The following is a 20,346-nucleotide window of genomic DNA, read 5'->3' on the forward strand; positions in this document are numbered from 1 at the left end:
AGTGGGACAGCATTTTTCACCGGGACTCTGGAAGGTCAGGGTTTGGAGGAAACTGCTAGGAGCCTGGCGGGGAAGGAGCAGGTGATGCTGGGGTGGGGCTGAGGTGGGTGGGGAAGGAGAGTGTGCTGAGGGCCTGCCTTTCTCTGGGCAGGCGAGTCCCAACAGCAGGCAGACAGGTGAGGCTGACCTGACAGGTTCCTGAGGCCGGGGGCAAAGGGGTGGAGCATGGCTCTGACATAGGGTGACAACAGGCCCGGGGCCCTGCCACACAGGGCAGGCGGGGCAGCAGGCAGGCCTGCTGGGATCTTCTTCCTGCCGTGGCCAGCCCAGGGTGCAGACCATGGAGCCCGCTGGAGGGTGAGAGGAGCCGGTGGGCAGGCGTGTTCGGAGGCCTGGGGCCTGGGGGCCTGGTGCCCAAAGCATGGCGGGGCCCCTGAGGAGCCGGGTGGACGAGCTGAAGCGACCCTGGTGGCGGGAGAGCTCCCCACTGGTGCTGCAGCACAGCGAGGCAGCCCGGCTGGCAGCCGACGCCCTCCTGGAGCGGGGCGAGGATGCCTACTTGAGGGTCATCTCCGAGGAGCGGGAGCTGCCCTTTCTGAGTGCCCTGGATATGGAATACATGACCAGCCATGCACGTGGGGGCCCGGAGCTCGGCGAGGCCCAGGGACCTGAGGCCTTGGGGCCTGACCGCCTCAGCCTGCACTCCGAAGTCACCTCGGGCACATACTTCCCCCTGGCCTCCGACATAGACCCTCCGGACCTGGACTTGGGTTGGCCCGAGGTGCCACATGCCACGGGCTTCAGCCCTACGCAGGCTGTGGTCCACTTCCAGCGGGACAAAGCCAAGAGCATCAAGGACCTTCTGCGTTTCCTCTTCAGCCAGGCCCGCACGGTAAGGGCCCCATCTCTTCAGACACCCATTTCACAGATATGGAAACTGAGGCCCAGGGAGAGAAAGGGACCAGCACGCAAGGCCACCCAGCAGCTTGGGGCAGCACTGGGACAAGAACCTCTGTGCCCTATCAGATCACAAGCTCCTAGAGGTTTTATTTACCTTGGTAATCCCTTGGTGGGCTTCCCTGGTGGCTCAGATGGTAAAGAATCTGCCTGCAATGTGGGAGACCTGGGTTCAATCCCTGATTTGGGAGGATCCCCTGGAGGAGGGAAAGGCAACCCACTCCAATATTCTTGCCTGGGAAATCCCATGGGCAGAGGGGCCTGATGGGGTACAGTCCATGGGGTCGCAAAAGAGTCAGACATGACTGAGCAACGAAGCACAGCACAGCACAATCCCTTGGCACTCGGGGACATTATGGATAAGCTTAGAACAGGGGATGGGCCTCAGAGATACCACAAACACCCAGAAAACAGGTACAAAGGGGTGCTCATTGCAGAGAGGAATCCTCTCTCTTCTGGGGGAGAGGGTCCATGGCTCCCATCAGATTTTCAGAAAGATCTATGATCCTAAGACAAAGAGCCCCAACCTCGGTGAGCATCTGAGCCACCCCCTTGACTTACAGAGGAGCAAACTGAGGCCAGGGAGGGGATGGTACTCACTCAGGGAGGTCCAGTCCATTGGTGAAATGGAGCCAGGGCTCAGGTAGAGGAAAGAGTTCTAGACTCAGGCCCCAAGACTGAGGCACAGCCCTGACGTATGGCCCCAACCACGCCTTGCCCTTTGTGTACCGTGTCTCCCCTGGCCTGAATCAGGGGAAGGGGCACTGGAGCCTGGGCCTCCACTTGGCCTTGAAGGCTGGGCTTTTAGCTCTGCACCCAAAGGAAGGAGGAGAGGAGGCTGCTGGGCTCAGGGATGGGGAGCAGGGGCTCAGGAGAAAGGGAAACGGGGGAGGGCAGGTAGGGGTGCTAGTGCGGGAGGGCTGTAGCCACAGACTAGCACAGCCTCACTCCTGGAGCCCAGAATCAGATGACCCCAGGCAGGGTTTGAGGCAGGTTAGCCCCAGTGCCCTGGCCAGGGGAGCAGCCTGCAGGGAGCCCACTGCAGATGTTAGGAGCCAGGATGCTGAGACCTACCGGGACCTCCAGAGCCTCCCTGACAAGTCTCCCTACGCCCCAGGCAGGGGAGGGCAGGGCCTGATTGGCAGCGGGAATGGGGTTATTAGTGAGTGGCTGCTGTCATCACTTCTGCCCCTTTGATCTTTCTTGCTTGTCCTCCCCCCTGACCCCCATCACTATTCCTGGCCAGACCTGTGCCATGGACCAGGGCATCCCTCAATGCTTTGGTTCCTCGCATTTAGACCCTCTGCCTCTGGGCCAGTGGAAGCCAGGCTTCCACTCTGGGCTGTCACTGACTCTCGGTGACCTTAGGAAGTGCTTCCTCTCCCTGTGGCCCAAGGTCCTTGTTTATTAAGGAAGCAGCAGGAAAGGATCGTTTATTGAGCTTCAGTTGCGTGTTGAGGCTTTTCACATTTGATTCTCCATAACTCAGAGAGGTAGCTATCTTTATCTCCATTTAACAGATGAGGAAGTCAAGGCACTCAGAGGTGAAGGAACTCACCCAAGGCTGTGTCACTAGGAAGTGGCAGAGTGCAGGTTTGAACCCAGTTCTGTCTGGCTCCAGAACTGGAGTGCTTAGCTCTGCACCTGCTGCCTCTCAACCTGGAGAACTGGGAGGGGAGGTTCTCACAGCGGACAGTGAGCAGAAAACTTGGTCCCAGTTGGTATGGGTAGAAAAAGTCACAGCAACCTCTGCAGTTTCACAGAGGAACAGATGGGTCTGGCAAAGGGGACCAAAGACCCTGGTCACTGCCTGTAGCTCTGATCCATGACAAGGGAGCCTCACAGTCACAGAGTGACAGCTGGAGCTAGGGGGCAGGTAGTGTGAGGTGCTGGCCTGGGAACTGGGGGCTGGTTTCTGCTTCTGACTCTTTCCCTCTCTGGGCATCATTCCTCACTTATGTAGAGGAGACCTTCAGACTAGTGCAGCTGATCCACGGACCTCTGAGAATCTGACAACAGATAAAGAAATTGTGCTTAGATAAATGCAAACAAAAACTTTCAAACATCCAATAAAAATCATTAAAAAAAAACCCCCCACAAACCTTTCAAACAGCCTTCTGGGCTTCAAGACAGTGAAACCTCCCTCTTTCTAAGTCAAAACCCCCCAGGCTGGGTCACCACTAAGAGCCCTCCCAGTTCAGATGGTCTCACAGGCTCTGGTCTCCTGCTTTTCAGTCCAGTGCCTGTTTCCTGGGATCTAGCCCCTGCCCCCGGGCAGGGCTGAGTTCCCCCTCCCTCCCCAGGTGGTGGCTGTCGTGATGGACATATTCACTGACATGGAGCTTCTGTGTGACCTCATGGAGGCCTCGGGCCGGCGCGGCATCCCCGTCTACCTGCTCCTGGCCCAGCAGCACCTGAGGCACTTCCTGGAGATGTGCTACAAGATGGACCTCAACGGAGGGCACCTGCCGGTCAGCGAGGGATGGAGCAGGAGCCGGGGCATGGGGTGGGCTGGTCCATGAGCACTGGGAGTCAATGGGAGGGGGGCCGGCTTCTCTTAGCTCTTTCCGGTCAGAGACTCCATGGGAGTTAGACATGGCTTGAGCCCCGATCTCTCAAGGTCACCCCCAACCCCCTTCCCTCCTTGGCTCAGAACATGCGTGTACGGAGCACATGTGGGGACACATATTGCAGCAAGGCAGGCCGCCGCTTCACGGGGCAGGCCCTAGAGAAGTTTGTCATCATCGACTGTGAGCAGGTGGTGGCGGGCAGCTACAGGTGAGTGAGTGGGATGGGGGGTGCACCGGGGGCTGGGCCATGGGCTGCTGAGGCTGCCTGGGAGCTGGCAGCTTTGACTTGCCCGTCTTTCATCATGGACTGAGCAGCCGCCTAATGTCAGGCATGGTGCAGGCCCAGCGGCCAGTGTGGGGAGCAAGAGAGCCCAGGGCTGGGCCCTGGAGAAACTCACTCTGTGGAAGGATCACTGTAATGCTCCAGCACAGAAAATGTTGTTGTTGTTTAGTTGCTAAGTTGTGTCCGACTCTTTGCGACCCCGTGGACTATAGCACACCAGGCTGCTCTGTCCACAGGCTTCTCCAGGCAAGAATACTGGAGTGGGTTGCCATTTCCTTTTCCGGGGGAATCTTCCTGACCCAGGGATTGAACCTGTGTCTCCTGTCTTGGCAGGCGGATTCTTTACTGCTGAGCCACCAGGGAAGCCTAGAAAATATTGGTGTTGGCCAAAAAGTTTCATTCAGGCTTTCCTGTACCATCCTATGGAAAAAGCTGAATGAACTTTCTGGCCAACCAATAACTCTTGCACCTTGGAACTGGAGGGACTTCAGGGAACCTAGCCCTCGGTCCATTTTACAGATGGGGAAGTTGAGGCTGTGACGGGAAACCGTGTGTCCAAGTCCACTAAGCCGAGCAGCAGAGATTCTGGAGTCAGAGCTCTGCTCTTCACTTGGGCCCTCGCGGTGGTGGCGGTGGCGGTTTTGTCTTCCTCCCCTGGTTGTGACTCTTGCCTGGTCCCAAGGGCCTGCACTTTGCCTCCTGACCCTGACTCTCTGCCCCCAGCTTCACCTGGCTTTGCAGCCAGGCCCACACGAGCATGGTGCTGCAGCTGAGGGGCCGCATTGTGGAAGACTTTGACCGGGAGTTTCGCTGTCTTTATGCCGAGTCCCGGCCGGTGGAGGGATTCTGCGGAGGTGAAGATCCCCCGTCCCCCAGGGCACCGTGCCCTCCCCCAGTGGCCTTGGCTTTTGGGCCAGGAGTTCCCAGCACCACATCCTCATCACCCTCCAGCACCAGCCTCAGCAGCATCAAACGCTCACCTCGCATGGGCCACTCGTACCTCGCTCTGCCAGGAGGTGGTGACCGCACTGACACGGGTGTGGGGTCCTCATCCCCCGGCCCTACCCGCTGTGAGGCCGATGGCCAGCCCTCCCTGCAACGCCAGCTGTCAGACCCTAACCACGGCCCACTGCTAGGGCCCTACAGGGCCAACCTGAGCAAGCTGGGGGCGTCCCCCTGGTGCCAGTCTTCCCCTGCCCTCAACCACAATAGCACCAGCCCCGTGACCCTGGGAGGGGGGTCACCCCTGCTTGCTTGCTCTCGCCCTCTCCTCCCCTTTCCCTGGAGTGTCTCAGCTCTGCCCCGATTACCAGAGAATGGGGTCCCAGGAAGCCAGGAGCCTAGGCGCTCACGGGGCCGCTGGGTACCCAGCACAGCCCTGGAGACATTGGAGGAGAACAAGGCATCTCTGAGTCAGAGCCATGGCCAGCTGGATCTCCTTGTTCCCTTCTCCAGAGCACGAGAAGCAGGAGGCCCTGATTTGGGGGTGGCCCGCAACTCAGGCTCTCTTTGGCCTGGTGAGCAGGCCTCAGAGGACAGGAGGTTGGCTCCAAATCAGAGATACAACCAACTGGATTTCCTGCCCCAGGCCCAGGGTGCCAGGGGAACCCCTGAGTCAGGCTCACCCAAGGTTGGCAGTTGGACCCCAGAGGATAAGAGGCTGTCCGCAAACCACAGCCATGGCCAATTGGACCTCCTGGTGCAGTTCCCCCAGCCTGGGGGCTCCAGAGTGCCCCTTGAAGCCAACTCTCCGGCCAGGGCTGGCAAGCAGCGTCCAGATGAACGACGGCAGACCCTGGGCCACAGCCAGCTGGATCTCATCACAAAGTTTGGTCCACTCCGGGGTGAGGGGCCTGAGCCCAGTGAACTCCCTAGGCCGAGCCCTGCTCAAAAAGCTGGAGTGGACTTGGGGGAGGAGAAGCGGCGGACGCTGGGCCACAGCCAGCTGGACCTCATCACCAAGTATCATCAGTTGCAGGGCGCCAGGCAGGGACCTGAGCCCAGCCTCTCCGGGGGCCCTGCGGGTGGCCAGCGCAACGGCAACAGCAATGGCCTGTCTGAGGATGAGAAACGGCGGACCCTGGGCCATAGCAAACTGGACCTCATCACTAAGTACAACAAGTCCAAGTTCAAGTTGCTCCGAAGCCGCTTTGAGACCTAGCTGTGCTCCCAGAAAGGGACATGTCTGTCTTCCACCTACTGTGACCAGATTTGTTCAGGTCCCAGACTCTGGGGAGGAAGCTCGGGTAGGAACTGTATGGGGAGAGGGATCTAGAAGCCCAGGTTAGACATTCCCGGGGCTCGGGATTCTTGTTCATATACGCACATGCGCACACATGGGAAAATGGAATTTACAGTTACCGGCACTTGCCACTTGCCACTGTGCTGGGCCCTCCATACCGGTTACTTCTCATCATTCATCCTCACTCACAATACCCTACAAGATAGATTCTGGTAGGTATACAATTCTAGGACCATAGGTATCATCTTTCCTATAATATAAATATGGAAGCTGAGACCTAGCGAGTTTGATGACTTGCTTGGAATCAGGTTCAAGTAACTAATGGGGCTCAAATCTTTATTTCTTAAGATTGTGTTTTTGCACAGACGGGATACACAATATCAATAGTTCCCATGTTCTCATACACACAAAATCCATATATCATAGAGGTGCCCCAAATACCTGCAGAATGTACACTGCACACTGACAAGGTTCACACCCACAGACACGGTCCATGTGATAAACCAGAACACTCAGGATTCTAGTTACAGTTACTCAATAAATGTCACTTGGCTAAATGAATCCAGGACACATTCAGTGCACACTGTAGACCCCTCAGGATCCACAGACTATAAATATGCACTTAAGCACACACACACACACACACATACACACTCATGGGCAGGCATGTACCATCCAACAACTTTTTCTACCTAAAGCTGTGTATCCAGTCCTGTGCTGGACATCCAACAGGGCTCCCAGTCCCTGGAAAACAAGGATTCAGTGCATAAATCATTGGTGTTTCTAATGAAAGGCTAACCAGTGACAGAAGGTGGTAGAGAATGAAGGCCAGAGAGCGGCGGTGATGATGGAGTGGTGAGAAAAGTTTCTTAGAGGAGGCAGTCTTTGAGCCAAAACTTGAAGGGTGGGAAGGACTTGGATAGATGGAAGTGAGATTTAGAGGAATTCCTGGGAGAGGGAACCAGGTGAAGAGAGACCAGGGAGAGGGCTGAGGGAGTGGGTCTGAGATGAACTGCAGAGGATGGACAGGACACGGATACTCAGACTCTAACACACACACACATATACACAATCATCTTGCTTAGTGTCACCAGAAGTATAGGCTGTCAGATGTGGGTCCCTCTCCTGAGTTGCGGCCTGCCTGGGAGTGTATTTCTGATACAAATCAATAAACGCAGACAAGCTCCGACCCAGAGGCTGCCTGGTGTATTCTGAGAAGGCCGAGTTACGACTATGCAGGTGAGGGGCAGGGGAAATGCACCCTTCGGGCCTTTCCCTGGAGGAAAGTGGATTATGGCTGTAGGAGGGTGGGGGTGGCAGGGCCAGGGTAAGAAAGGGGTTCCAAGCTTCTCTCTGCTCTCACTGAGAGTGACATCCTGAGAGACCCTGGGGCTTTTGTTCAAAGTGTGGGCCAAGTTCATCCGTCCACCAGAGCGTGTATCTTGACTGCCACCATCTGTGGGTGGGGTGGGATGGTGGCAGAAATTGGCCTGCTGAGTGTGATCAAGCCTGTGCAAAGGGCACAAGTGGAAGCCATCAGCCCCCAGACCCTTGCCCACTCTGGACGGCCCCCCCGTCCCCGCCCCCCGACACTCTGCTTCATCCACCGTCCTCTCTCCAATACCTTCTTCAGTATGATGATTTCCTTTACTTCTCTGGCTGTGCCTCCTCCTCCAGCCTCTGGCACGTCTCACTTCTCCCTAATGGACACTTTCTCCATGAATGACCTCATCCACCCCAGGCTTCGGCCCCACATCTCAGCCCTTCCGTCTCCCCTGGGCTCCAGATTCAGCCTGGAAATCTGTCCCGTACCTTACTCTGTCCCTCACCTCCCCCACACCTTCTCTTCCTCCCTAGGCTTAACTTCAATACATATATCTCCAGCATCAACCCATCTTTTGCGAGACATCCTGGCTCCTCCATTCTGATACCTCACATCCAACCAGCACAAGTCTCTGTCAGTTGTTCCTCCTACAAAGCTCCCGATTGAATGAATGAATAAAAGAGTGAATGAAAAGCTTTCTGGAGGCGGGGCCAGGAGCGGGTCTGGACCGGATCGCTTACAACCATAGAGTAGGCGCAGGGGTTGGGAGCTAGAGTAGCCGCATGCGTGGAGGCGTGCGCCTCGCTCTGTCGGAAATCCCCTAGGGTGGAGGCGGAAACGGAAACCTACAGAGGGGAGAGGAGGGTTGTTGCCTCGTGTGGAGGTTGCGTTTACCTGGTGAGCGGTTGTGGCTGGACACCGGAAGGGTCATCTCGGGGCGCCCTGAGTCCTGAGGGATGGGGGCCGGAGGATTCGGGACCAGAGCGTCTGGATGGGCGCGGTGGGCGGGACCTGAGGGCTGAGGGCCGAGTGGGGCGGGGTTGCAGTGGGGCTGACGCGCAGAGGCTGGGGGACGGTGACTCGGGACCGGCGTCGAGGCCGAGGCACCCGGTTCCGGGAGAGCATCCACAGGCCCTGAACTCCAGTCCCACAACCCCTAGGCCTCATGGCGGTCCGTGCGTCGTTCGAGAACAACTGCGAGATCGGCTGCTTTGCCAAACTTACCAACTCCTACTGCCTGGTGGCCATCGGAGGGTCGGAGAACTTCTACAGGTGCCATGGGAGCCCCAGGCCCGCGGGCAGTGTGTGGGTGGGTGGCGGGTAGAGGTCCTTGGAGTCGGGCTCTGGCAGAATGAGGAGGGTTCGGGCCCCTTAGCCCCGTGTTCATTGAGTCCGTGTCCCCACAGTGTGTTCGAGGGCGAGCTTGCTGGTACCATCCCCGTAGTGCACGCGTCCATCGCCGGCTGCCGCATCATCGGGCGCATGTGTGTGGGTAAGCCGGCTGAAAGTCGCCGAGGGAGGGAGTGGAGCCTCCCAGCGCCTTTAATCTTCCCACTAGAAGGGACCCGGAGGACCCAGGGATTTCTAGGCTTTCATCCATCATCTCCAGCGACTACAGAATCTCTCAATTCTGTGCCGGACCCGGTCTAAGTGTCAACAGATCAGGGACAACCTCTGGCAAAGGTTTCTGGATCATTGTAATCAAAACGTTAAGGGCTTTCACTTTTACAGTTGTTTCAGTCCATCTTCACTGAAGACCCTGGGAGGTAGGAATTACTGGCCTAATTTGGCTGATGAGGAAGCTGAAAATCAAAGAACCCAGGTGACTCACCCGGTTCCACACCTAGTGTGAGGCAAGACTGGATTGTCATCTCTCCCTTGCTGGCCACTCACTCTGGTAGATTGCTTCCTCCTTCTGAGGGTCCATTTCTACCTCTAAAAAATGACAAGCTAAGATTCTGGGGCATCCTGTGCAGTTACCTATTTAAAGCTTAAGTTCTATTTACCAGGTACCCCTATATCCATCAGCACTGTTGTCTCTGGCATTTGGTCCATCCTTTGAACTGGCTCAGTTTTCCTTTACTGCCACCCCTTGTTTGTAGTTCTGCTCAAATAGGAGTTTTTCCTTTATTTTTTATTGTAAGCCTGATGATCTTGGACTCTGTTTCTTATTCAGGCAGAACACTCTTATCTCTGGACTTGGTGATCTTTGGACTTGAAGCTAGTTCTTATGTAATAAGAGAGAACTTAGCCTGATCATTGGTGTTTTTGTTTTTTTTTTTAAAGGATGGGAGAAACTCATAGTTCAGAAGTTCATAGTTGTGTCCTTGCAGAGTTAGGCAGAGGTTTAGTCATTGTTGTCACAATATAATTATCGTTCATTCATGTTGCTGTGTACTCAGTTTTGTGTAAATGTACCACCGTGTATTCATTCATTCTTTTGACAGTGGGTATTTGGGGTAGTTTTCAGTTTGATCTATTATGAGTAGTGCTGTTATGTTTCTTAGTGAACAAATGTATGTATTTCTGTTGAATATATAATATCTGGGAGAGCAATGGCTGGGTATCCAGTGTAATAGATGATGTCACATAAGTATCTGAAGTTGCTGCCCAATTTACACTCCTATTGGTTGCTCCATGTATCTTTGCCAACCCTTGGTGTTGATGTTCTTTTTAAGAATTTAGCCATCTGGTACGTATGAAGTGTTACCTCAGTTTTTAAGTAGCGAAATATACAACTGATGTCCAAGGAGAAGGAAATGGCAACCCACTCCGGTGTTCTTGCCTGGAGAATCCCAGGGACGGGGGAGCCTGGTGGGCTGCCGTCTATGGGGTCGCAGAGTCGGACACGACTGAAGCACCTTAGCAGCAGCAGCAGCAGTGAAAATAATGAAAAATGCCTGTGTGCTCAACAGTGTGTATGCCTGTAAATTTGTGACACCTGATTCATTGTGAAATATGTTTATGTAAAAATCCTATTGAAGGGATCAACCAATTGATAAGAATAGATGAGAAAAAGATATTTAGAAAATTATAAGTGCATAGTTTTAAGACAAAAACTTCCCATTTAATAAATGAAAAACCAAGCCCTTTATAGAAAAAATATATACTTTATTTTCAACTAGAAAGGTGCAAACATGTAACTTTTGGTCACACTCTCAACAAATAAACTGTCCAAAAAACAAAAAAAAAAAAAAAAAAAACAACTGATGTCCAAGAGCCCTTCCTTTTGGTCCTGGTCATCCCTGGTGGATGATGGTGAATTGGGCAGGATGTTTGGGACAGACTCCTAGGCCATCTCTGGCCTGCCCAGTGGGACTCCTGGTTGCCTGGGTGCTGTGTGGTCAGTGGTTTGGAGGACTGGGGTCTGGATCTAAAGCTTTCCTGGGGAAGCTACCCGGACTGGGTTGTATCTTTAGGCCCCAGCGCTCAGCAGGTCTTGTGAATTTACAGTTCATCCTTACACAACCTGCCCTAATTTGGGTCTCTCCAGGGAACAGGCATGGTCTCCTGGTGCCCAACAACACCACTGACCAGGAGCTACAGCACATTCGCAACTGCCTCCCAGACAGCGTGCAGATCCGGCGGGTGGAGGAACGGCTCTCAGCCCTGGGCAATGTCACCACCTGCAACGACTACGTGGCCTTAGTCCACCCAGACCTGGACAGGGTGAGGCAGCCCAGTTTAGCCCAAGAGTCACAGGATATTAGCCTAGTCAGTGGTTAGCCACTGTTCTTGCCTATCAGGCAGGAGTTTGGGGTATCTCTTGTGGTTTCTCTTTACACCTGGGCTCCTGCAGTTCAGGCACTGGTTGGAAGAGTGAACAGAGGCCTTTTGTGATGTGACCAGCTAGGGAAAAGAAGCTAGGGAGTGTATTAATCCTCCCTGTATTAATCAGGGAGATTGACTCATTCAGACTTGCTGGAGAGAAGATTGACAGTTGAACGCTTGTTTGTGGGTTAGAGGGAAAGAAGGTGATGTGGAGACCAGCCTCTGGCTCTTCAGGGCATGCATGGCTTTGTAGCTGGCCTTGACTCTGCTCCAAGCTGTATTCCCTCCTTTTTCTGGGTGAAGCTTCCATATGCAGCTGCATAGCAGAGGAATAAGCTTAGCGAGTCACACCCTGGGTGGGTCTGGGTGTGGAGGCCCTGGGTACTTTGATCTGTTTGTTCTGGGTGCTGAGCACAGTACCTTTGGCTAACAGGAAACAGAAGAGATCCTGGCTGATGTGCTAAAGGTGGAAGTCTTCAGACAGACAGTGGCTGACCAGGTGCTGGTAGGAAGCTACTGTGTCTTCAGCAACCAGGGAGGGCTGGTACATCCCAAGACTTCAATTGAAGACCAGGATGAGCTGTCTTCTCTCCTTCAGGTCCCCCTTGTGGTAAGCAGTCATGTTCTCTGACCTCTGTTTTCTGCTGCAGCAGATCCCTTTGCCCAGTATTTGGGAATCTGGGTTATTACCTGTCGCAGTTTGGGGTTGTGGCTGCGGGTCAGAGACCAGGGACTGGGGAGAGTCCTCATGACTTGGCTGTTGGTGCCATGATCCACACTGAGCCATCCTTTGGCAGGCGGGCACTGTGAACCGAGGCAGCGAGGTGATTGCTGCTGGGATGGTGGTGAACGACTGGTGTGCCTTCTGTGGCCTGGACACCACCAGCACGGAGCTGTCAGTGGTGGAGAGTGTCTTCAAGCTGAACGAAGCCCAGCCTAGCACCATTGCTACCAGCATGCGGGATTCCCTCATTGACAGGTATCTGGGCCTTTCTTCTGTTGAGGGGAGGGGAGGGAGGTGCCAGCTATAATGGGAGCCACACTGTTCATACCGGTAGTTTCTCCTCTGTGAGGCTACATCCACATAGTGCTGAGTAGGCACAGGTTCAGTCCACAAGCATTGCCTGAGTATCTGCCCATCCCCAGCTTTGAGGACGTTGACTCAGTGTATCCCTTCTCTAGGCTGTCTTGCTTTATCACTGACCACCTTCTTTTATAGTTTTTAATCTGCCTGTGTGTTGGTGTACCCAGCCAGTAGCCTGAGACAGGAAAGATCTTTTTATTGAGGGAAGAAGGGAAGGCTGCTTTGTGGCGAGTGCATCAGAATCACCGTCATCTGTACTTTGGTGGGTTTAAATCAAAAGTGGGTTCTTGAGCCCTAACTCTGGAGATTTTGGAGTGTTAGGCTCTAGAATCTCCTCCTTTGGAAGAGCATCAGGTGCTGGATGTTTAGTACCCCTTCCCCCGTCTTTTGTGGCTCTGGAGGCTCCCATGAGACACTTAACTGGAGTCCAGGAAGGTTTTGGGGAAGACAAATCCATCAGCCTGGGCTTCAGGGAATGAGTAGATAATTGAATATACAGAGATAGGGTGGGAAAGTGTGGAGGGTGTGAAGGGAAAAGGTTTTATCCCCAGGGTTGAGGACTCTGAATGCCTATGTCAAGAAGTTTTGACTATAGTAGGTGTTTTGACCTCTGTTCTGTGTTGGGATGCTTATTAATGTAGATTCTTGACATCATCCTTCAAATCCTGATTCCCTCAGTTTGGAGGACCCAGCCACGTGTAGTTATTTCAGTAATTTTTCCTGAGTGATTCTGAGAAGGGCAGTTTGGAGACCACACTGACAAACTGCTCTCAGCACCGGAGAGCAGTTGAAAAGGTCTGAACAGGAAAACGGTACCAGTGGTTTTGTCATTTGTTTAACAACTTTTATTTTTTAATACCTACTATGTATCAGACAATAATGATGTGGTGATGAATAAAATATACCCTCCCTCCCCTTTTGGAACATTGACCCTCATAAAACAATACTTCCACAATTAACCATTTAATTAAAGAACAAAACAGAGAAACTTCTTAGCAACTGAGAACAGAAAGAAATTTCTGTAACCTGATAATTCAAGTCAGCTCAGTTCAGTTGCTTAGTTGCGTCTGACTCTTCGAGACCCCATGGACTGCGGCATGCCAGGCTTCCCTGTCCATCACCAACTCCTGGAGCCTGGTCAAACTCATGTCCATCGAGTCGGTGATGCCATCCAACCATCTCATCCTCTGTTGCCCCTTCTCCTCCTCTTCAATCTTTCCCAGCATCAGGGTCTTTTCCAATGAGTCAGTTCTTCGCATCAGGTGGCCAAAGTTTTGGATTTTCAGCTTCAACCTGATAATTGTTACCTACTAAAAAAAAACTACAGCAATGTTGTATTTAATGGAAAAACTTCAGAAACTGCCAGGCAGAACTGCTTACAGGCAGCAGCACTGGTCAGCATTGTAGTTACTATTTTTAAAAAATGGGTATTGATAAAGAAGAGACAAAACTCATTAGCCTCCTTTGGCTTTGAACCTGTTGAGTTTGAGGTGCCCATGAGACCTCACAAGGACGGTGTCAGATAAGGGATTAGAAATGTGTACTTCAGGCAATTCCCTGGAAGCCCAGTGGTTAGGACTCACTACTTTTACTGCTGAAGGCCTGGGTTCAGTCCCTGGTCAGGGAACCAGGATCCTATAAGCTGTGAGGGGCAGCCCACCGCCCCCCCCCCCCAAAAAAAAAAAAAGATGTACTTCACTTTTACAATCATGCAAATGATTATCACCTCCAGGAAGAATGTTCCGGCCCCAGTCCTGCCACTAGAGGATTTGTGACCTAGTCGTGTCTCTTTTCCCTCTCTGAGCACCCCCCTTCCCTTGTCTAATTTTGTCTTTTTGGACTTGACCTGTGAGGCTCTGATTATGATCAGCAATTTGAATAAGTTATTTTGAGTTCACCCGCTTGAATGGAGAAGGAGTTACTTTTCCTTTTTAAGCATTGAGAGTTCTAGACTGGATTGTTACTTGTGGGAGTGGTGGAATCTGGAAGGGGCTCTTCAGGGCAGAGCTGGAACAGAGGTCCTGGGGTGAGGGTGGAGGCAAGCACCTTGAGCATGGAGGGTGAGCTGTGCTCTGACACCTACTGACAACACTCCTTTCTCTCTCTCCAGCCTCACCTGAGTCAGCTTCCATACTGGTCCTGGCTCGACTTTGGCTCCCTCTCAGTGTTCCACCCAGTCTGTCCTGAATGCTGGCAGGCCGGTGGCAGAGAACTCACCTGGACTCGTGGCTGTATGCCCAGCCTTTCTTCATCTGTGCCCATCTCCTGAATCTATAGTTACTGCAAAAATGTGCCACATCATGCTGGCTGGCAGGTCCTATGGCTTCTGGCTGAGAGCTCTGTTGTCTGTGCTACCCCATTAAAGGGCAGCTTCCTCTGGCCATTCTGAATGTGTTATTTGGGTATTTCAACCTGTACTCAGCCCCTCATCATTGTTCCAGGGGGAAGGTGGAGTAGGATGCACACACCCCTTAGTTTTACATGCCGCCCATCATTAGCTTCATCCCAGGGCAAGAGAAAGAAACACTCCATTATACTACCGTTTTCCACACGACTTCAGCCTTATCGTTTTGGCTTCAAAGAATGAGTCTGTTTCAGCTCTCCCCTACGCCAGTGTGAGAATCCTGAAGGGCTCTGGGGCACCTGGCCACAGGGCAGCCTTGTCCTCCTTGACCCGCAGTGGTGGATAGAGGTTGTTGGCCTGGCTGCTAGGTGCCCTGGACAGTCTCAGACTCATCTCCCGCCCTTTACCTTAGGGCCTTAGGTGCGTGAGGAGCCAGGCTTGGAGAGGTGAGGGTAGTTGGGGCGGATCCCATCGTCTCCGAGTTGCTCGCGGGGCGGGGCCCCGGGACTTGGGGGCAGGTTTGGCTGGTTGCTTGTGGGTGGGGTCGGGTATGTTGGGCCCCGCCCCTGCGTCCTGAAACCTTCCCAGGCGCCTAGGGGGCGTGGTTCGTGCGCCGTGACGTCAGGACGCCAGTGCCTCCAGACGCATCTGCGCTGGCGAGCGGGGAGCGGAGACCCGCGCTGGGACTGTTCCGACCCGGGACTCCGGCGTTGCGAGGTGAGGGGCGGGCCCCATCGGGGCGGGGCGGGGCAGGGGTGGTGTGCAGCCGGCCCCGCACCTGACAGGCCTGTCCTCCTGCAGAACATGGGCGCGCAGCTGAGCGGTGGCCAGGGCTCCACGGAGCCGCCGCAGCCCCAGCCGCAGCCCCAACCCCAGCCGCAGCCGCAGCCCCAACCCCAGCCTGAGGCGCCGGAGGGCCCTGATCGGCCCCGGCCAGAGCCCAGCCCCTGGGGGCCGCTGGACGACGTGCGCTTCCTCATCGCCTGCACCTCCTGGTACTGACTCTCCGCCCTGCGCAGTTAGCGCCCGCCGCCTCCTGTCGTCCGGTCCGCTTCTCCTGGTCGGGCCCTTGTCTCTCCCCACCTTCGCCCACCCTGGAGGCGCACGGAGAGTCGGGGAGCTCGAGGGGGACTGGAAGGAAGCCTCCTCTGCAGCCTCTCAGGGCGCCGTCTTTCCTCCGGCCCCTCCCGCTACCCTGGATTTGTTCGCTTCTTAGCCTGCACCCAGACTAGCTCAGACTTTAGTATTTTACCCACCCCACAGTTTCTCCGGCCGTCTGGGTCCTGGGGCAGCCTTCTCGTCACAGGCTTCCAGAACCAGGTCAGGACTCTTGGTAAGAAGACCCCAAGGTTACTGATCTCACCTCACCTCATTTTTCCCTATCACCAAGAACTGGGCTCTTGCTTTTGTCCTGGTCATAACACCTTGTGTCTTGACTTCAGAAAAGACCTTGCCACAGTGAACCTGCCCATCTGTACCTCTCCTGGGAGAGGCGCCATCCTGGGTGGCCACCCTGGCATTATCCGGTTCTATCGCTGGGACCCCAGTCACAGAGGGCCTCCAGGGCCAGCCTTTCGAGAGAGAGGGCATCTGATTTTGGGGGCTGGCAGGTGAGATGCATTGGGTAGCTCCCAGACACCCCAAAGCATCTTGTCTCCCAGAAGCTTCTTTAGGCCACTCAGAACCTGATCCCTGTTCTGACAGTCCAGGGAAATGACACACTCTGTATTTTTGTTTTATTTAGAAATGATTTAAAAAACATTATACAAAGGCTGATCAGTTTAAAATGTGACTGACACTGAAATGCTGTGATGTTCCCCAGACTGAGGGGAAGCTGGGCTCTGGGGTCCCCAGTGCTTTGCCCCTCTGTCTGTCTGCCCTGTCCTGGGATGATGGACAAACAGATGACCCCAAAGCAGGAGAATCCATGACTGGAAGCCTCCAGGCTGAGCCCTCTCTGGGCCTGGCCCTGCGTCCCTCACATCTGCAGCCTGGGCTGCCTGCCTCCATCTCCTGCTCTTTCTCAGCTGACCTCAGTAGTACCAGGAGCCAGTGGGGAGCCTGGGGGGCCTAGAGCTTTCGCGAAGTGAGAGCACCAACCTGAGGAGTGGAGGGGGACCAGGGAAGGGGGAAGGGAGGCCGAGAAAAGATGGATAAAAGAGACACTTCTGATCTCATCTTGGACCCTGGAGGGGTCCACAGGTGGGGACCCAATGCCCAGCAAGCCCACTAAATGGCCTGGGCAAGTAACAGCCTCTCTGTGCTTTGTTTGAGGGCACAGTGAGAGTTGTCCTTGGCCTCCCAAGGACTACATGAGTTACATGTGAGTGGACGGGTGAGCTAATAAAGTGCTTTGCAAAGTATAAAACACTGTACAAACCTATGAATCACTAATATCTCCGCAGTTGTTCCCCACCCGCCCCAGGGAGCCCGCCCTTGACCAAAATGAGGAAAAGAAAAACAAGGATGATGGCAGAACACAGTGGACCCATGTAGGTGTCTCTGGGACAAAAGAGATTTTGCTCAAGATGGCTCCCAGAGGCCCTGTCTGCTACGGTTAAGCAGACCCAAAGCTCAGAGGCCACAGGGTAGGGCAAGGCCCGTGCAGGCTCAGAGGCCCTGCCAGCACCCCCAAAGACTGACATCTCCTCTTGGATTTGGCAGAGAGCCCATGGACATCATTGAGCCCATTGGTACTGCCTCTGGCTCCTTAGCAACAAGCAGGTCTGCCTCTTCCTGGGTTGATGTGAGGCAAACCGAGCCCTAAGAATTCCTGCCAGAGACAGTGAAGGGCGGGCCCCTAGGCTTGGGCCTGTTACCAGTTATGGGTGCCCTTTTCCAAAGAGCAGTGCAGGGTGGTGGGCCCAGAGAGCTGGGTTAGCAGGGGCCAAGCTCATGGTATAAACACTGCTTCTGGGCTGAGAAATTGAGTTGGTCTCAGGGCACCTAGGGGTGCGGGCTCTGAGCATTTCAGAAGACTGCCCTGGGCCCCTTCCCCCAGGGTCATGAGAGTGTTGGCCTGGAGTCATTTCTGTCTCACTGAATCAGGCTGAGCTCTCAGGCCACAGGCGACAGGGTGGAGCAGGGCAGGGACTTGGGGGATGGTGAGAGAAACAGAAGAGTAGAGGACAGCTACAAACTTAAATCAGCCTCCAGAGAGGGTCAGCTCCTGCTCCCACCCTGTAGCCTCATTATCAGGGCCCGGCTCCTGGGGTGTTGGGGCACTGGAGTGGCCTTAACAGCACCTTGGTCCTTATCGCTGGGGGGAGGGCTGGCCTTGCCAAGACAGTCACCGCTAATTCACCTAAAGCCTCAAGCAGCCTTTGCAAAATGGGACTTTAAACAATAGTGACAGGACACTGAAATATTCACGACGTGACAGCTGGGTCCTTGTCAGACCCAGCTGGGCCACAGCCCTGCCTGCAGCATGTGACCCTAAATTCCGGGTCTCAGAGGAGACCCTGACGTGTGGAGCAGGTTTCCTGAGGGGTCTGCTATGGCAGCAGGGGAAACCCAGGCTTGCTGCCCACCGTGTCGGCAGCAGGGGTCCTGTAGCCGTGGAGGACAGTGGGAGTGGGGTGGGGGGACATCTGACCAGCAGGTGTTGGCAAAGGGGGCCAGGACTGGTGGCATCTCCCAGATGGGGCCAAGAGCTGTGCTGGCTTCCCACAGAAGGTGCTGGGTCCAGCCAGGTTCAGCACCGTGGTGCCTCATGGACACCACGGGGCGCAGTGACCACAGGGCCGCCTCCTGGCATGGGCCCTGCCTCCTGACAGGGCCTGGCCTGTTCCCTGGAGTAGGGAGCAGTTACCCAGGACAGAAGGCTGGCAGCTGGGCACCAGGCACCCACCCTGGGGCACAGCCACCATCACTCCCTGCCCCATGCTCAGCCCAGGCCAATGCACCACCACTTCAGCTACATGACCCCTGGCCTAGGGCCCTGCTGGCCCCGGTGGGCAGTGGCCAGAGCTGCCCCTCAGACCCTGGTGAGGAAGGGCCTGGCCGGCCAGACTGAGTGGACAAAGAGGGCTCTGGGCTGCTCACACCCACTCCTGGACCGGCCGCTTATAGTAGGTGACAGGCTGAGGGCCCGCCTTGTTCTTGAACTGGAAGATGGTGTAGACCAGCACCAGGATGCAGAGGGACAGGATGCAGGGTATAACCACGGCCACCGCGTTGACAGAGCCTGGCACGTCGTTGATGGTCACCATGATGTCCACGTCGTCCTGGGGTAGCCTCCGCTCCTTGCGCCGCTCCGCCTCCTTCTGGTTGCAGCCCATCCAGTCCCGCAGGATGTTGCGCGGGTAGCCTGGCTCCACGCTCAGCTTCTGGTTGTCAAACTTCCAGTAGTCCCGGCCCTTATAGAAGTACGTGTAATCTGCAGAAACACGGCCCAGCATCACCATCCCAGACACTCCCTGCACCTGCTCTGGGCCAGCAGGAAGAGGCAAGAGGCTGTGGCAGTGTGGAGGAGGGGGCGCCTCCCACTCAAGAGGAGCCCACGAGCAGCTCTGAAGGTGGGGGTGGGCGCATGCGGCGGTGGGGACAGCGTGCTGGAATACCTGGAGTGCCCGGCACACCCCGCAGAGGGTGTGGCTGGTCAGGGAGTATGACCTGCCCAGCTGCAGAGGCACCCAGACCCAGACCAGCCCACCCTGTCATCTCAGAGGTGCTGGGAAGCCACTGAGGGGCTTTAGGTAGAACTGGTGAGTTCATTTAGTGTTTCCTAGACAAGGACCCTTCTCAGCCCTGTTGTACTATGCCAATACCCCCTCTTGCCCCCCACCCCAACATGGGTCAGATGCAACCCCCTACTCAGAGCTTGTACAGCGCTGCCTCCACAGCTAGCTCCAGGGCTGCACCCACTCCTGCCTGAGCCAAGGGAGACAAGGAGCCAGAATTCTCTTGTCGACAGTGGACACCACCTCTTGGTAATTACCATGCCTTTTTGGGGGCTTGGCACACATGACTTCACAACACAGATTGCAGGGTCGCTGGGACCCTGCTGGGGGACGGGATGGAAGGCAAAGAGGCAGCAGGGCTTGGCAGCCACCACAAGGCTCCCTGCAGCAGCCGTATTGCCCAAGCCAGTCCTGATGGAGAGCAACTCACGTTCTCCCATTGGCCGGCTCCTCACCCTGGCTGGGACTTTCATTGGCTAAGGTTCCTGATGTCACCTGTCTCTGAGGCTCCCCCAAAGAGTAAGGCCACGTGTGTAAAGCATCAGTGACACAGGAGAGCCACCAAATAGCAGCTCCCCTGTTAGCCCCTGGCTTTCTTACCAGAGACGTCTCCTTGGAGAGCCCTTCCTGACAACCCCCTCTCACAGGGCCCTCTGCTCAGATGCTCTCTCCCAAGTGCCTTCCCTTACTGCCTTTGTTGCCACCGTACTTGTCTATTTGCCTCTAGGCTGGGAGCCAGAGATGCGATGCACATCTCATTCCAAGCTCCATCTCCAGCCCTCCCACACAACCTGGCTCTCAGTAGTTACTGTGGAGTGAATGAATGCCTGTCATTCCATAAAAACTAAAACATCCTAAATAGGATGACGATAATGATAACAGCTGAAACTTACGTGGCACAGGCCAACTGCTCTACGTAATTTATGTTCATCCTCACAAAGCTCTGTGAAGTAGGGACCATTATTATCCCCATTTTATAGATGAAGAGACTTAAGTGCTATGCCCAAACTCATATTGAGTAGTGGGGGTGGGATATGAAACCAGCCAGGTTGGCTCCAGAGTCTGCTTTTGACCAGATCGATGGAGATG

General features: G+C 54.8%; 4 protein-coding genes across 7 annotated transcripts in view; 3 read left to right on the forward strand and 1 right to left on the reverse strand.

Annotated features, from left to right (window-relative positions):
* The first annotated feature begins 263 nt into the window (after window positions 1-263).
* Window positions 264-7,245, forward strand: SACK1C (scaffolding CK1 anchoring protein C). Of its 2 annotated transcripts, XM_086332189.1 has the most exons (4): window positions 264-892; window positions 3,261-3,428; window positions 3,611-3,735; window positions 4,534-7,245. In XM_086332189.1, the coding sequence occupies exons 1-4, from the start codon at window positions 422-424 to the stop codon at window positions 5,969-5,971; spliced, it is 2,202 nt and encodes a 733-aa protein (XP_086188315.1). In that variant the 5' UTR covers window positions 264-421; the 3' UTR covers window positions 5,972-7,245. The 2 variants fall into 2 exon arrangements, with proteins under 2 accessions (XP_086188315.1, XP_086188316.1); XM_086332190.1 differs by lacking the exons at window positions 264-892; window positions 3,611-3,735 and having other exon boundaries at window positions 3,289-3,428.
* Window positions 7,246-8,198: 953 nt separating this feature from the next.
* Window positions 8,199-14,612, forward strand: EIF6 (eukaryotic translation initiation factor 6). The gene is made up of 7 exons (XM_086332199.1): window positions 8,199-8,273; window positions 8,537-8,648; window positions 8,783-8,868; window positions 10,870-11,045; window positions 11,581-11,757; window positions 11,945-12,126; window positions 14,342-14,612. Exons 2-7 carry the CDS (start codon window positions 8,542-8,544, stop codon window positions 14,349-14,351), a joined length of 738 nt encoding a protein of 245 aa, XP_086188325.1. The 5' UTR covers window positions 8,199-8,273; window positions 8,537-8,541; the 3' UTR covers window positions 14,352-14,612.
* Window positions 14,613-15,206: 594 nt separating this feature from the next.
* MMP24OS (MMP24 opposite strand) lies at window positions 15,207-16,943 on the forward strand. Its single transcript, XM_086332200.1, has 2 exons — window positions 15,207-15,292; window positions 15,377-16,943. The coding sequence occupies exon 2, from the start codon at window positions 15,380-15,382 to the stop codon at window positions 15,575-15,577; it is 198 nt and encodes a 65-aa protein (XP_086188326.1). The 5' UTR covers window positions 15,207-15,292; window positions 15,377-15,379; the 3' UTR covers window positions 15,578-16,943.
* Window positions 16,295-20,346, reverse strand: part of MMP24 (matrix metallopeptidase 24) — a 55,324-nt gene continuing 51,272 nt past the window's right edge. For all 3 annotated transcript variants that reach the window (XM_086332191.1, XM_086332192.1, XM_086332193.1), the window contains one exon: window positions 16,295-18,953. In XM_086332191.1, coding sequence (XP_086188317.1) covers window positions 18,616-18,953 — 338 coding nt within the window. In that variant the 3' untranslated portion in view covers window positions 16,295-18,615. The remainder of the gene's footprint in view (window positions 18,954-20,346) is intronic.

Source organism: Bos grunniens, chromosome 13, assembly GCF_055505025.1.
Source record: "Bos grunniens cultivar Pamir isolate PY7600 chromosome 13, Bosgru_T2T1.0, whole genome shotgun sequence".
Classification (NCBI taxonomy): Eukaryota; Metazoa; Chordata; class Mammalia; order Artiodactyla; family Bovidae; genus Bos; species Bos grunniens.

Excerpts from the sequence above, each read along its gene's own strand:
- SACK1C (XM_086332189.1), top strand. The coding sequence starts at position 422 with ATGGCGGGGCCCCTGAGGAGCCGGGTGGACGAGCTGAAGCGACCCTGG. Across the intron at positions 893-3,260 it reads TCTTCAGCCAGGCCCGCACG|GTGGTGGCTGTCGTGATGGA; the intron begins GTAAGGGCCCCA and ends CTCCCTCCCCAG. Across the intron at positions 3,429-3,610 it reads TCAACGGAGGGCACCTGCCG|AACATGCGTGTACGGAGCAC; the intron begins GTCAGCGAGGGA and ends TCCTTGGCTCAG.
- EIF6 (XM_086332199.1), top strand. The coding sequence starts at position 8,542 with ATGGCGGTCCGTGCGTCGTTCGAGAACAACTGCGAGATCGGCTGCTTT. Across the intron at positions 8,649-8,782 it reads GGGTCGGAGAACTTCTACAG|TGTGTTCGAGGGCGAGCTTG; the intron begins GTGCCATGGGAG and ends GTGTCCCCACAG. Across the intron at positions 11,046-11,580 it reads TCCACCCAGACCTGGACAGG|GAAACAGAAGAGATCCTGGC; the intron begins GTGAGGCAGCCC and ends TTTGGCTAACAG.
- MMP24OS (XM_086332200.1), top strand. The coding sequence starts at position 15,380 with ATGGGCGCGCAGCTGAGCGGTGGCCAGGGCTCCACGGAGCCGCCGCAG.